The following is a 15,342-nucleotide window of genomic DNA, read 5'->3' as shown; positions in this document are numbered from 1 at the left end:
TTTGGGTCGCATTCCCCTTTTTGAACGCTTTTAATACAATTTACTTATCAAAAAAATAAATAAATAAACAATACCATGTATTGGAGGGAAAAATATATATAATGTGCGAGATAGTGTCTTCCCTAATACACCAAATGGTTGTCCTTTCCCTTATATTATATGAAACAGAATATACAAGCAGAGTATGCAACATCTTATGACAAGTTATGGCTGGATAAAAGATTATAGTTCTAATTCCAAAGGAAGTTAGAAAGATATTCGAGTTCCATTGCAAACAAGTTCCGAACCCTAAATTCCAAGGAAAAAAAAAAATTGGAATTCAAATGCAGTGCATTATTTGTAATTTATGTCAAACCCTAAATTCAAAACTTATGGAAGAAGTCCACTAACATGGTAATAAAGAAAAATCATCAAATTGCAGTATAGTAGTACAAAAATACACCAAGAACAACAAATCACACACTATGCAAAACATGTAACTTACCAATCAACGGACGATGACACGATGTCTGAGCCATCTAACACAATGCCGGTGACTTGCAACTGATGACCCTTCAGTGTCTGCACCTTCTCTCCACTTGTCAAGTCCCAAACTATAACAAGAGTGTCCATTCCACCGGACACAATTCCTCCACCTGGAAACTCCTCATTCGGAGGAACCCAAGCCAGTGGTCCCACGAAACTGGTATGCCCCAACAGTATTTTCGAAGAAGTATAGACGCGATTGTTTGATGGATCTAGTGACCAAAACCTAACAGTTCTGTCTCTCGACGATGTAGCAATCCCGACATTGTCACAAACGCATATACCACGAACCTAATCATGGATAATTCAGAATCAAGACTGGTAGTGTTTCACTATGTACAAGTCGATTAAGTTGAAAATGAACAATCATAGCATTTGTAAATTCACAATTGAAAGTAAGACAAAATTGATTATCCACATAAGGTATTAGATATTATATGTGTATATATATATATAGGGGGAGAGAGAGAGACGGAGAGGTTATTACATCATCTTCGTGACCTCGAAGTTCACAGCTCAATCGATACTCTGCGAAGTCGATCTCCATAACTATAGAGGAAAAGAGAGCCTTCTTTTCCTCTTTTTGTGAGAGGGATGCTAGGGTTTCTACTAGAGATGGGTTCTGAGAGAAAGACTAATAGAGGGTTTTAGGACGAACACAACGGAAAAGACAATCACAGGCCGGTGATTGGTATTTGTACTTCGCAATTGCCAACGAGCATCGGCTACGTTTCTTGATCTTCAAGTTGGTTGTCGATACGTCATATTGACCCACATGGACCCAAATGGTTCAGAGCAAAATTTAATACACTACTTTTGTAATTTACTAATTGGAAAATGATATTCAGCCCTTGAATGACTCTCGATGGATTAACTTTCACAAATACGTTCAACTAGTTGGCTGAATCTTATAATTCTTAGTGTCTTATGGCACAAAAAAAAATCATTTTAAAAGATAAATCTGTCGAACCAGCCTTTGGTTTGAATTTTTATGAATTTTGTTCCCATTTTGATTCCAAAATTAAGAATTGTTAATTTTCGGTTCTGATTATTGGGACCAAATGGTAATCTAAATATATATTACTTATAAAAGTTTAAAGCTACTTTTGCTCTGAGGAATGGAAGAATTGGGGGAGGGGAAGTAATGGACGATACATCATAAGAAAATGAATGATTTTTCTCAATTTTTGTTTAAAGGTTCGTTTCGTTAGCATGAAATAGATAGAAAGGAAAAGAAATAGAAAATTTTTAAATTTGTTAGGAGTTTGGTTAGCTGAGAAAATTTTTAGGAAATAAATTTCTCGCAATAGCTTAATTTTTCTCAAAATGTTCGTCGCCAAAAACACAGGGAAATTTTACTTTCCCGTCAAAGTGGTGCCTTTATATCTTAATTTCCTATTATGCCCATATCACTTTCTCCACAATTCCCTTTTATTGTAAATTCTTTATATAATAATGTAATACTATTTTAATTGTATATAGTTTTATATGTGCATACAAAATTAAAATTTTATTATATTTTTTTCTTTCCATAGTTAATAATGATTTATATATATATATATATATATATATATATATATATATATATATATATATAATCTAAATATTTAAGAGCAGAGTGTTAGGTAAAAAATTAGAACTAGTGTCTCTACCTAAACAATTTACAATTTAATTCGTACATATACTTTTTTTATACATAGACTTCTCTCGATTTTAGGACTCTAGGTAATTAGATGTACCAAACTAATTTAATTTTAATTCTACATATATTAGATGTATCAAACTAATTTAGTTAAAGTATTGTATTTCGTTTAGACTCAACTTTTTTTTTTTTTCTATGACTAAAAATATATATATTAACTTCAATCTTTTTTCCTAAATATTTTTCGGAACAAAATTTTTTATTAATTAAACTTGTATCTATAATCACATATATAAAATTATTAAATATCAGTTTCATTGTTTCATTTTGAACTTAAAATTTTAATTTTGTTCATAATTCAGAAGATAGGTAATGTCTCAAAAGAATACAAAGTAATCATATAACTAAAAGGGTAGTTTTGGTAACTGTAATTACTTTCTTTTCATTTTCATACTTTCCAAACTCACAAAATAATATTTCTCATAACTTTTTTGAAAAAAATTCTTGCTAACCAAATGCATGATAGAAACTTGATTTCCTTTTCCTTTCTTTCACTTTCTTTTACTTTCACTTTTCATCGTAACTTTTCGTCTAACCAAACGGACCCTATAGATAGAAGAAATGATGGATGTAGTGATATCTTCTTCTTTTTTTATATATATTATTTTTACTAATATATCATTAATTATATATAATTAATAAAAATTAGACATTCATTTCAAATTATGCAACATGGTTAAAAATAGAAATTAAAAACTGGTTGATTATTATCCTGTTTATCTTTTCTCTTCCCCCCAATTTTTGGCGGATCGAAAATTACAAGAGAACCTCTTTTCCCTTCCCTTCAACTAAACACAAAAAACTTTTTTTATCCCCCATTTCCTCCATCCCTCCTCAATCCTTCCCTCCAACCAAACATAGCATAAGGGTTTTTCTTATTTCCAAACTTTTTCATTTTTTTTAAAATACAAAAAATTGTCCTTCAATAATTTCCAACCTTTTTTTATCAATTATAGTTTTATTTGTAATACTCTACTTTTATGGATTAATTACATAGATCTCCCATGTGGTTTGCCATAATTATAGGGACCTTCCTTATAGTTTGGGATATTACTCAGACTTTCCCTAAAAAGAAACAAACATACACGGACCTCCCTTCTTAGTAACGGACCGTTAAGTGCACTAACGGACCTGTCTAATTTACTGAAATGCCCTCTACTTTTTTTCAATATAAACTTTCACATCCTATTCTGTTGCACAACTTACAAGTGGTATCAAAGTCATCCTCTACATATTGAGTTGATCCTTATGGAAGGTTTTTTTTTTTTGAAAAAATAAAATTATTTTTGTTTTCAAAAATTCATGATGGAAAATCCTATGAATAAGGGTGAATTTGATCTTATTTTTTATGGTTTAAGCTCTGATAAGGAACTTTCTCGTTTATCTAAAAGATATGGAAGACTACTTAAAAATAGAAAGAATAAAAATTGTAGTAAAGGAGATTCTTCTAAATTCAAAGATAAGAAAAATAAGAAAGATGTTTCTAGTGCTTTTTTTGCTCATGTTGATAATGTTACTGCTAATAATTCTTCTTCTTGTGTAGGAGATTCTACCAAATTTGGGACATTGAGCAAGGTTGGTTCTTATGATTCGGATGATAATAAAATTAAAGAAAAACCAAGTGAAAACAATACGTTTAAATTTTTTGAGGCAATGTTAAAGGCTAGTTAGTTACAGTCTGAGGAACTAGAGTTGATAAAAAAGGAGAATGATACCTTGAAGAAGGAGAATGAGCAAAACATAAATTGCTTAAGGAGAACAAATTTGAAATTCAGAATCTTCAAGGTAAAGTTAAAATTCTTGAGAGCGAGATAAGTTAAGCTAATTCTGCTAGAGAATCTCTTGTTGCCAAATTTAATTTTCTTGAGCTTGAATTAAAAAATCACAAGAGAAATTAATTGATTTTACTTCTTGACAAATTAAACTTGATAAGATGATTAGTGTTGGTAAGCATATAGGTGATAAAACTGGATTAGGTTTTATAGAGGATTTGTCTAGTAAGAAGGATCAAACTGTTTTTGTTAAACCCAAGAACTTGAATGTGCCTATTGTTAAGCCTAAACTTTTTGTTGAGCCTATGCATGCAAGTGTCACATGTGCTTTATTGTTCTTATTATGGTACATTATTGTTATAAAAGAAAATGGGATAATTCTTGTTTTGATTTTCATGGTTATAATTCATTTGCACAAAATAGATTTCATGCTAGAAAGCAAAATAATTGGAATAAACCTAGAAATTTTTGTATTAAAAGAAATTCACATAAGAAAAAGAATGTCTTTGATGTTCCTCAAAAATCTCTTCAAAAGTTGAAGGTGAAAGTTGTTTAGGTAAAGAAAAAGGATTTAAAGTTGTATATGCCCATTAATGTTATGGAATTTGTTTCCAATTGGTCATTGGGTGCAAAACCCCCAGAGTAAATCCTAAAAAGTCTTTTGTTGTCATAACTTATCAAAAAAAAAAAAAAAAAGTCTTTTGTGGTCATGGATTGGGTTTTGATGTTGATCTTGTTTCCATTGGACTATATCTTGTAGTTTAGAATTTAGGTTTTGTTTTCATGAGAAAGTGATGATCATGTTTTTCTTGTCAATACATGAGTGATAATTATTTCTCTTGAATTCATTATTTTTAAATGTGAATTGGGGACACATGATTAATTAATGAAAAAGGTTCTTGAAGTGTAATCTATATGTTGAAAGACAATTTGTTTTTTTTATTCCTTTTTAGAGATGAGTCTTTTGAGTTCATATTTTTAATGTGCACTAGTCCAACTTTGAGAAAATTTAATTGAAAATCATTGTGAAGTTGATTAGGTCATATTGCTCATAAAAGTTATAAAGGTTATTATTATTATTTTTTTTAAAATAAAGCATAAATATATATGAAAATTTTCAGCATAAAAAAAAAAATTCAATATATTTAACTCAAAACTTTCATTTTCTTTCAAAGATTTAATCTTTATACATTAAAAAGATCTACAGACTTAAAAGGTACCTTGATTGAGATATTTTCATTCCAAGATTCAATCTTTACTCATTAAAACACTCTTTGTGACTAGAAAATGAGCTCAAATAAGTTTAACTAAAAACTCACCTTTTCTTTTAAAGATTCAATCTTTATACACTAAAAAGCTCTAGTGACTTAAAATGTACCATTATTGAGGTATTTTCATCCAAAGATTCAATCTTTACTCATTAGAACACTCTTTGTGACTTCAAAGGAAACTCGAATAAGTTTAACTCAAAACTCTCATTTTCCTTCAAAGATTCAATATTTATACATCTCAAAGGTCTAGTGACTTAAAATGTACCTTCATTGAGGTTTTCATTCAAAGATTCAATCTTTATTCATTAAAACACTCTTCATGACTTCAAAGGGAACTCGAATAAGTTTAACTCAAAGAATGCTGAAAATCTTTGCTAATGAAAAAAGCTACCTATTGAGATTAGGTCGAAAGCTCCTACTAGACTTTGAAGAGGAGCTAATTGAGTAAAAATAAAGGAGGAGATAAGTCGAAATAGGGAATTGTTGTCTATTCTTTAGAGTGAAAGCCGCATTGCTTAGTAAAATTTGCTCAAAACAATTTTATCTTGATACTTTTCAATCAATATGATTTAGACAGTTGGTCAATATGATTTGATTGAAATTTGATGAGGTTGGATTGTGCACACATACATATGAACTTGCTAGGAGAATTTCTAAATTTTTATAAAAATTGCAAGTTGAATTTCATGTTATGATTGCATGCTTGAGAATGATTTGATTGAATAATTTGTGGTGTCTAAAAAATTTCATGTTTTTAAAGTCTCTTAAATTCTTCAGAAATTTTTGGATCTCATGTATGCTTAATATTCATGAAAATTCCAATTTCATAATTTTTGTTCAAATATCAGGAAAAAAAAAATTAAAAAATCCAAAAAAAATTTCCTTTTAGTTTTTATTAGGATTTTTTTTTTTTTGATTGGATAGTGATATCCTATCTCAATTTGTTCTTTTTTTCTTTTTATGCATGGTTTGTTAAATTCTTACAAAAAGGGGAGAATATGTGCTTCATGTTTAAGGGGGAGATATCATATGTGATTTTGAGAATGATTGGTTCCATTTATTTTGTGGATGGAACTTGTGTTATCTTGGATTTTTTTTTTTGCTACTATATAACATCATATTTTTGTGCTTCTTGCTATATCTTGTACACGGATGATATTTTTGTCTCTCTTCATGTTAATTCTCTCTTGTTATTTCTTTTCCTTCTTTGTAGAGCTTTACTTGTCAATTTGTAACAAAAAGGGGGAGAAGTGTGCATAATTGAGGGGGAGACATATATATATATATATATATATATATATATATATATATATATATATATTGATATTCATATATTGATATATGTTTATTTTTATCTTTCTTGATTAAGCTTTACGGGTAATTTTGTTGAGTTGATGTGCAGATTACAAGGGAAGAAAACTACAAGTGATGAAGCTTTATATGATTCAAAAAGAGTTCTGCTTTATATTTAATTTTGGGCAATCATTGTAAATTTTTTTTTTTTTGCTTGGGTAGATTACATGTTGTTTTTAGGTTTTGTCACGAAATTGTCAAAGGGGGAGATTGTAAGATATATAAATTTTGTAATTGACTAATTTCGTTGTCAAAATAAGTCCGATCGAGTTGTAAATTTTCGTTCAGAATTTTAAGATTGAAGATCGGATGAAGATTTGAAGAAGTTCAGGTGTTCATACTTTAATACACTCCGGGATGATGAGAATAATGTTTTAGAAAGGTACGTGAGTGTGTGAGATCACTTAGTAACTTTTAGAAGTTTGAAATTTTTAGGAAGTTTACATTCTGCCCATTTTGAACTGGTAGCCAATCAATGAACGAGTTCAACTTAAACTGGCAGCCAATCAAGGAATAGGTTTTGCTTTTGCAGATTAGTAATTTTTCTATTCTATTCATTGGGAACTAGTAGCCAACTCTTGAACCAGTAGCCAACTCCTGAATTGTTTAGGTAATTTCAGTTTCCTGAACTGTTTTGATTCTTTTTTGGTATAGACTTCCTTTCAAAATTCTATGTACAAATTAACTTGTTTTCCAAGTACAATTAGGTTTTCAAAAGTCTATAAAAACATGTTTTCTCAAGTAGGTTTGTACGATTTTTTGCATACAAAATTCTGATTTATTTGAGAGCCATCTTTGTGAGATTTGTATTCAGAAAATCAATCTGATTTTTTTGATTTTATTTTTGAGAGCACACATATAAACACATGAGTGATTTAGGAGTAGTGTTGTTCTCTATCTCATCGGAATTGGAGTATAATTGAAAATTTAGAAATTCCGAAAAGTAGAATTCATTTATTCTTCATCAAATTAAGATCTTAAAGAAAATGGGTGAATCAATCACACTTTGAAGGGGTCAAAGCATTCATGGAGTGTTGTTTGATCTATCTACAACTCTTCTACAGAGATTAAGAGTAAATCTGAGGTCGAAAGCTAGTGGACGGGGGAGTCGCAAAGCCAGGGATTATCAGCGATTGGTTTTTGGTAGAACGATTGGGTGTAAGCCTGAGTTAAAGTTCAGTGTACTTTGTTTCAAACACAGTGGATCGTTTTTCTCTGGACTGCACAGTCTACAAGGTTTTTCCCACAACAATTAGTCTGTTCTACCAATTGGAGTTTCCTCGCTAAAAATCCTAGTGTCATCTCTCAAACTTTATTTACTTTACTTGCACTTTATTTTTGCTTTGTGGGTTTGAATTTAGTTTTATTTCGGTAAAATTAAAATAAGTAAAAACTGGATAAAGGAGCAAGTAAAACCTATTCACCACCCATCTAGGTTATTTTTACATGCAAACTTCTACATTCTATTCCGTTGCAAAACTCACACTCAATACCAACTTCCTTCCGAATACCCACCTTCTGTCTAATATCAACCTCTTTCCCAATTCCCAACTATTTCCCAATATACATCTCAATTTGAACCTTCTCAATCCAAGCCTAATTCAAGGAAAGATAGGAAAATTTGGTCCACCTAAGAAGATGAAGCGTTATGTAGAGCGTGGATTAATATTAGGGAAGATCTAATAACAGATGCAGATCAACAAAGTGGCAAATATTGGGGACGTATCCATGCAAATTTCAAGCGCCAAATGAGTGACATGCAGTGCCGACACCAGTTAGGTTTGCCGAATCGACTCACATTAATTAATCGAGTAGTCAGCAAATTTAGTGGATACCACCAACAGATCCAAAACCAACGTCGAAATGGATACGACGTTCAAGATGTCGTAAGTTTCTTACTTTGTAATAAATTTCTTACTGTCTAAATTTCCTTAAAAATAAATATTTATTTTAATTGACAATCTATCTAAATATAGTTTTTTGTTTAATTTTTATAGTACATGACAACAAAAGGATTGTATGAAGACCTTGAAGGGGAGCCATTTAATTGGGAGCACTGTTGGAATCTTCTTCGAAAATCTTCAAAATGGCTCCAAAATTGCGATGCAATGAAGAAAAAACAAAATCCAAACATAAAGAAGAGAGCTATGGATCTTGATATGAATGAGCCTGGAGATTATTGCGAAACAGTTCCATCAACACTAGGTTCAATCCCAACTAATTCATCTACTCAGCCAACTCCTGCAGTATCAACACCAGGTTTGGTAAACCTTGGCGATGACGACTCACCGACCATTGACGAAGGTTCACGTGACACTTCATGACCTATTAGGGGAAAAGATGCCAAAAAGGGTCATAGAAGTAAAGATATGGTACAAAATGACTTATTTCTTACATCATTTCAAGGATTTGCCGAGAAAAATAAGTTGATGGATGACTTAGAACTCGAATCTTGTACTTTAAAAATGAAATCAGAATTCAATTTGGGCATGGAGCAAGAATGGACACGGCGATTGGAGCTTGAGCTACAAAAAGAAATGAAATTAAAGGATATTGAGGTGTAAAAAGAAATTAAAAAGATGGAGATTGAGCGGGAGTAAGTTATTTGGGAAAGACAAATGATGAAAAAAAAAATCCAAATGATGCTGCAACACTGGCGATGAAAGCATGGATCGATGATTGACAAAATGAAATTATGGCGCGTTATACAAAAAGGGGCAATTAATTGTAATGTTTACTATTACTTTTTACAAGTGTGGAAGTATTAATGTATTTTTTTTTTTCTTGAGTTGTATTGTTTTATTTTATTTGTAGGAAGTTATGTAATGCACCTTTTCTTTTGGTATAATCTAATAAAATGTAATTTTTATATTATTATACAAATTAATTAAATCATTACATGATGAAGATGTTTAAATTTATTAATCGAATAAAATGTTATTCTTTATATTATTATGCAAATTAATTAAATTATTATGTAATAAATAAATAAATTAAATTGATAAGTCAAAAAGTACAAATTTTTTTAAAAAATAATTAATTAAATTCTTATGCAAATTAAATGACTCTTTTTATTTATTTTGGAAAAATGACTCTTTTTAATTAATTAAATTATGACTCTTTTTACATTAATTAATTAATACAATACACATAAAATAATTATTTTACACACCATTGCACAATATCACTTTTCCATTTTATATTATTCACACACATAATGGCCCATATGGCCGGCGCTACTCCATTCTCTATATGTGGTATCAAGTGTGTAATATTATGTGAGGGCCACAAGTGTGGAATGTGCACACAAAACGCATTGCTTCAACACTGCATCTAATATTATCCAACTGTGTTGTGTGCTGGGGATGCTCTTAGATTTTTAACCAGAAATTTGTGTGTACAAATACATATTTTGATAATGAAGTATATAAGGAGTGATTAGTTGTTGGGTCGATTGTCAAAGATGCAAGCCTCAAGTTTTTTGAAAATAGGCCTTGGACTAAGTTTGTAACGACCCGAACCCGTGGGTCCGAATCGTTAACCGAGTTCTTACCCAACCCGAGGTCACCTAAGTCAATCCCCATCATGTCTAGTGTCAACACATCATCCTTGCATCCCAAATATGTCTCAAGAAGGCTTTAAACAATTTTTCAAGGCTCGGGGTTAATCATACCAAAAGAAGGAACAAAGTGCCAAAAACAACAGCAAACCGGTAGACTAAAGTGGAGCTCCGGTCGGCCAAAATAACTCCTGTACTGGTTGAACGAAATGGCCATTCCAGTCGGCCGGTTGTGACCAAAATTCTAGTGAGGCTACTGGAATGTTCGGCCGACCAAAATTCTACTCTCCCTTTAATACTTGAAAGTAGAGTTGAAAACCATTGTTAGAGAGCTTCAAAGAGAAAAAGAAAGATGGTAGATGCTGTAGATTTTCTACTGGAGAACATGATGCAGCTAATAAACTCTGACAACAAATTGATCCTTAAAGCTTATGAGGAGGAAGTCATTGAGAAGGACCAAATCCAATGGCTTTATGAGGAGATGTAATTCCTGTGGAAGTTTTTGAAAGATTCAAAAGGGTCGCGAGATGAGCATAAACAATTAAGAAGTGTGGTGGCAAAGATTAGAGACGTCACTTACAGAGTAGAAGATATTATTGATTGGTTCCAACTCAACGCCGTCTTGCAGCTGAAAAATGGAAGCAAAATGACTTGTGATTTTAATCTAGTCATCAGTTCATCAAAGAACATTGTCAATAATGCTCAGAAAATCTGTTAGAGCTTAAAACCTTTCGCTAAAGGTACTCTTTCTGTGATACCCCTCGGATCCGAGACACAGGTTGATCAGGCCCAGGCCTAAATCCGAGGGATATCAAACAATTAATACTTTAAAACAAACACGGATTACAAAATGAAATAAGATTAAATATTAAAAGCTGAAAGAAACTAAATATAAATCCTTTAAAAACTGAATACTGATAATCCCAATAATCCAAAACCTCCAATAGATTAAATAACTCGGGAATCCATCTCTAGTGGACCCCTAATGAAAACCAAACTGAATGAAAACAACTGAAAGAACATCTTGATATAAGCTATGGAGAGAAAATCCTATATCGTCGGCAGAGTGAGTAGAAACCTCTGCTCAGCACGAACACGTCTAAGTCTGGAACTGTCGTGTACCTGAAAAATAGAAGAGGGTCAGGCCCACGCGCAAGTTCTATACTACTACAATCCAAACAGAGGCCCGATACGCATGTACACCCTAAACAATTCAACAATAGCTAATAGTCCGTAAATATATATATAGTCACACTAAAGGACTCTCACTGGACTACAGGCCGGTCTCAACCTGAATAGAGGTAACATGCTAAAATGCACATGAAGTGGGCATATGTACCTAAACCTAAACAGGGTACACCTCTAACCATCGTATCCAGCTATACATTCCAATGCATATACGCTCCCTAACCGTCGATCCTGAGACTCAAGCTCATATCGACGTACCATAACAATATATTTAAAATCCATCATGAATCCTAGTAGTGCTGCTCAACTAGTCGTTGCCATGACACTACAATTAATAGGACTTAACTTTTAGTTAATCCAATTCTTAATCCAGAGTAGGTAGGTTTTGGTATTTTGAAACCAAACCGTCCCCAGTATACCACCGTCCCATACCGGTGTATACTATCCAATCATCCAGTAGTTGACAATATCAACAATTAAAGTAAACATCAACTAAATCCATATCTCCCTCACTGATACTAACAAGCATGGTGTAAGCATCAATAAACAGAATCAGCTATATACATAAACATGTTCAGTTGTATATCCAACACTGATACTAACAGTCATAATGTAAGCATCAAGAAATATAGTCACCATATATATACAAATCTACTCAGTTTAGGTTGTTTCATTAAATCTGATATAATGATAGGATTATTTCAAATTATCATTCAACACCCAGCAGTTGATATTACAGACATTTAGAGTAAACATTAACAAAGTCCATTCCTCAAACAGTTGATACTAACAATATTAATGCAAGCATCAAGACAGAATTACAGTACGTATATATACATGCCTAGTTTAGGTTGTTTTACAAAATCCCATTAGTGCTAAGTTTAAGAATTATTATTTTTCAACACTAACATATTCTAAACAAGTGTAATTCAGATACATGCTCATGATATAGAGTTATACATGTTCCAATTATATCATCCGTCTCACAAGATTACTATTGCAGAGAAAATTAAACATTACTAGTTTCACAGTTTTAAACTTAGTTTAATTCCCTGATTAAGTCCCTACTGTCCAAGCTATTCTAAGCAAGTAGACTTAATTAACCCCACATATGAGGCTTTAATTTAACCATATACATCACTTAGACCCTCCATATTCAATTCTGCACTCAACAGAAAACTCCAGAATCAACTGCTGCATGCAAAAACTGACTGAAGAACAAAGAAAAATGTAAAAATCACCAAGGAGACGTCTCCCAAAAGTGGAGCTGCCACCTTTAGGCCTTGGAGCCGGCTCCCACACTTGGGAGCCGCCTCTAACTCCAAGGGAGCCGGCTCTCTCCTTCTCTACCTCGTCTCTTCGTCTTCCCTCTTCTTCAGATGTCTTCTGCACCCTCTCTACCCTACTCCTATGGTTCCCAGAGGTTGTAACCCAATCCCAGAATGTTCCCAGTCCATGTTTAAGGCTTAATTACATTCCATACATAGGTTTAAACAGAGAATTAAACAAGCAAATGTCACTTTTTAATAGTTATAGCAAGCATGCAAACATACTGTTTCAATTCAAGTTTTAACATAAACATATAACGTTTTTATTGATTCAATCAACCTTAGAATTATTTAGGAATACAAAGAACATGAAGCCTATGGGAGAGAGTAAGGATAGAACTTGCCTTACACCGACGTCCGTCTTAATTCTCCGACGAATTCTTTGTTTGTTCTCTGTTTTCTTCCCAGCCGACTCTAAAACTCCTCACAGCCTTACTATGTCGTAATCTTTTTCTAAAACCCTAAGCAGACATCCTAGGTGAGTATTTATAGGCCACACTAACCCTAGGCTTAGTTAAACCCTAATCGGATTGCTCGGCCTACAGCAAAAATCTAGGTTAAACCTATGTCGGCTACTTATGTGAATACTCTATATGCAACCAACCTTATAGTTATGTTAACAACAAAATAAAATACATTTAATTAAATAAGTTTATAACATTAAATCAATACTTAACACAATTAATTAAAACAAAAATAATTAAATAACAATTAACATATTAATATAATTAAAGCAATAATTAAAACCATTAAATAAAAACAACTAATTAAATCAATGAAACAAACACAAATACACTTAAACAATTAAAAATTGAAATTTAAACAATAAAATAAATACCAGGACTATCTTTTTGAAATTAGGGGTATTACACCTTCTATCAAAAAATTTATTTTTTTGGTAATTCTGTCAAGAATTTAATGACAGAGGTACTGGAAATTCTCTCATAGCTTAACTTTCACATGGCTGATAAAATTCGTGATGGATTTCGTGAAACCATAGAAGAGATGAAGCCTATCATAAATAAGGCAATCTAATTCCGCAAGAAGGGATCAAGTCTCATATGGCTCGACTGTAAGGTCTCTAATGCATGTGATTTAGCTGATTGGGTCTACAGTGATGAAATTCATGCTTGCCTACATCGATTGTACACAACAAAAATTTGTGAAGTTAGTTCTTTAAGTAAGGAATTTCCTAATGGCTTTGGCAGTGCCATGGAAGAGATCAAGATTATCATAAAAGATGTGATGGTGATTCATGAGAATCGAACGGGAGAGATTCATGATAAAATTAATAGCCTCTGTCATTTGGCCATAAAAAAAATCCGAGAAATGCCATTTGGTGATGTCATAAAAGAGATCAAGTCCTATCATAGAAGTGATCAGATTGCTGGAGTGCCACAAGCAACTTACTATTCATTTGTCCGAAGCAAATCTTTGTGAAGTAGATTACCCCATTGACATTTCTCGAATGTTCATTCCGTACAAAGAGATGATTAACTTGGCTGAGAAAATTCATCAGAGCTTTGGCAACATTGTGGAAGAGATCTGTGAGAAGGGGTTGAGTGTCCCATGGAGTAATTCTCAAATGACTCGAGAATTCCTTCACCTCCTTAGTTTGTCCCTAAAGGTTGCGGACCTGGCTAATAGGTTTGGTTATTTCATAGAAGAGACTAATTCTATAAAGATAAAAGTCATGAAGATTTACGAAAAGGGTTTCAGATTGTCATGGCTTGGATATGTTATGGGTGACGAAATCCATAAATGTTTTGGCATTGTCACAGAAGAGATTAAATCTATCAAGAGAAAGGCAACGGAGATTTATGAGATGAAAATGTTAGGATTTGTATGCCCTGGCATAGCGAATTCCTATTTGGATTAAAGTGACATATGTTCCTGATATATCTGAAATATTAACAATTTATACAATTGGTGAATTCAATGTATTATGTTTCGATTCATTGTGCAATTAATAGTGTCCACTTGATTACAAGTGATATTTATATATGTATGTGATGACTATCTGATGGTTGCGTCGTCCTACACCATCAAGCTTAAGAAGGAGTGTGCATTAAGGCGAGGGCCAAGTTTTACATTTATAGAAGCCACTACTACCTTCACTAAAAACATAGTTAGGGCGAGTAGGGATCGTCCCAAGGGATTGGAGTCGTACTAACTTATAGAATCACAATTAGGGATAGTAGGTCGAGTGATCAAACAAATGGTTGGTTGGTTGATTAAACTAGAGAGCAAATTAAACTAAATAATTGAATGCAATAAGGAGTAAGTAAGAGAGGGAGAAATCTTGGGTTTTAGAGGTTACCACCAAGCAATACTTTTCTACACCCTTAACGAGTGACTAATGAGGGAAATGTGTGTTGCAATATTGATGTGTGTGTGTGTGTTTGGTTGATTCAATTAGCAAGGGTGACCAATTAAGCATATATTGTTTAATCAACATGTGAAAAGCACAATATATCTAGCAATTAAGTATATATTGTCTAAATAGCATGTGAAAAGCATAATATATCTAGCAAGTCATTAATCCTTTCATTAAGCTCACAAGCCAAATACACCACAAGGTCAGAGACATATGCTACTTGCATTCAAAAGTATGGAACATCAAACAACAAGCATAAATTGTCCT

At 32.4% G+C, this 15,342-nt stretch overlaps 1 protein-coding gene across 2 annotated transcripts in view; it reads right to left on the bottom strand.

The window, feature by feature from the left end:
• LOC132300680 (uncharacterized) overlaps positions 1 to 1,363 on the bottom strand; it is a 49,796-nt gene extending 48,433 nt beyond the window's left edge. The window contains exons 1-2 of one of the 2 annotated variants that reach the window (XM_059797871.1): positions 1,013 to 1,363; positions 485 to 816 (exon numbers count right to left, since the gene is read on the bottom strand). In XM_059797871.1, the coding sequence (XP_059653854.1) occupies positions 485 to 816; positions 1,013 to 1,072 (392 nt within the window). In that variant the 5' untranslated portion in view covers positions 1,073 to 1,363. The remainder of the gene's footprint in view (positions 1 to 484; positions 817 to 1,012) is intronic. The other variant, XM_059797872.1, reaches the window with a different exon arrangement.
• Positions 1,364 to 15,342: the final 13,979 nt, after the last annotated feature.

The sequence above is a fragment of the Cornus florida genome, unplaced genomic scaffold, assembly GCF_030987335.1.
Source record: "Cornus florida cultivar Cherokee Brave unplaced genomic scaffold, ASM3098733v1 CherokeeBrave_3.0.0_Hap2_Chr03, whole genome shotgun sequence".
In the NCBI taxonomy this organism is placed as follows: domain Eukaryota; kingdom Viridiplantae; phylum Streptophyta; class Magnoliopsida; order Cornales; family Cornaceae; genus Cornus; species Cornus florida.
This window is presented reverse-complemented; position numbering and strand designations above follow the sequence as displayed.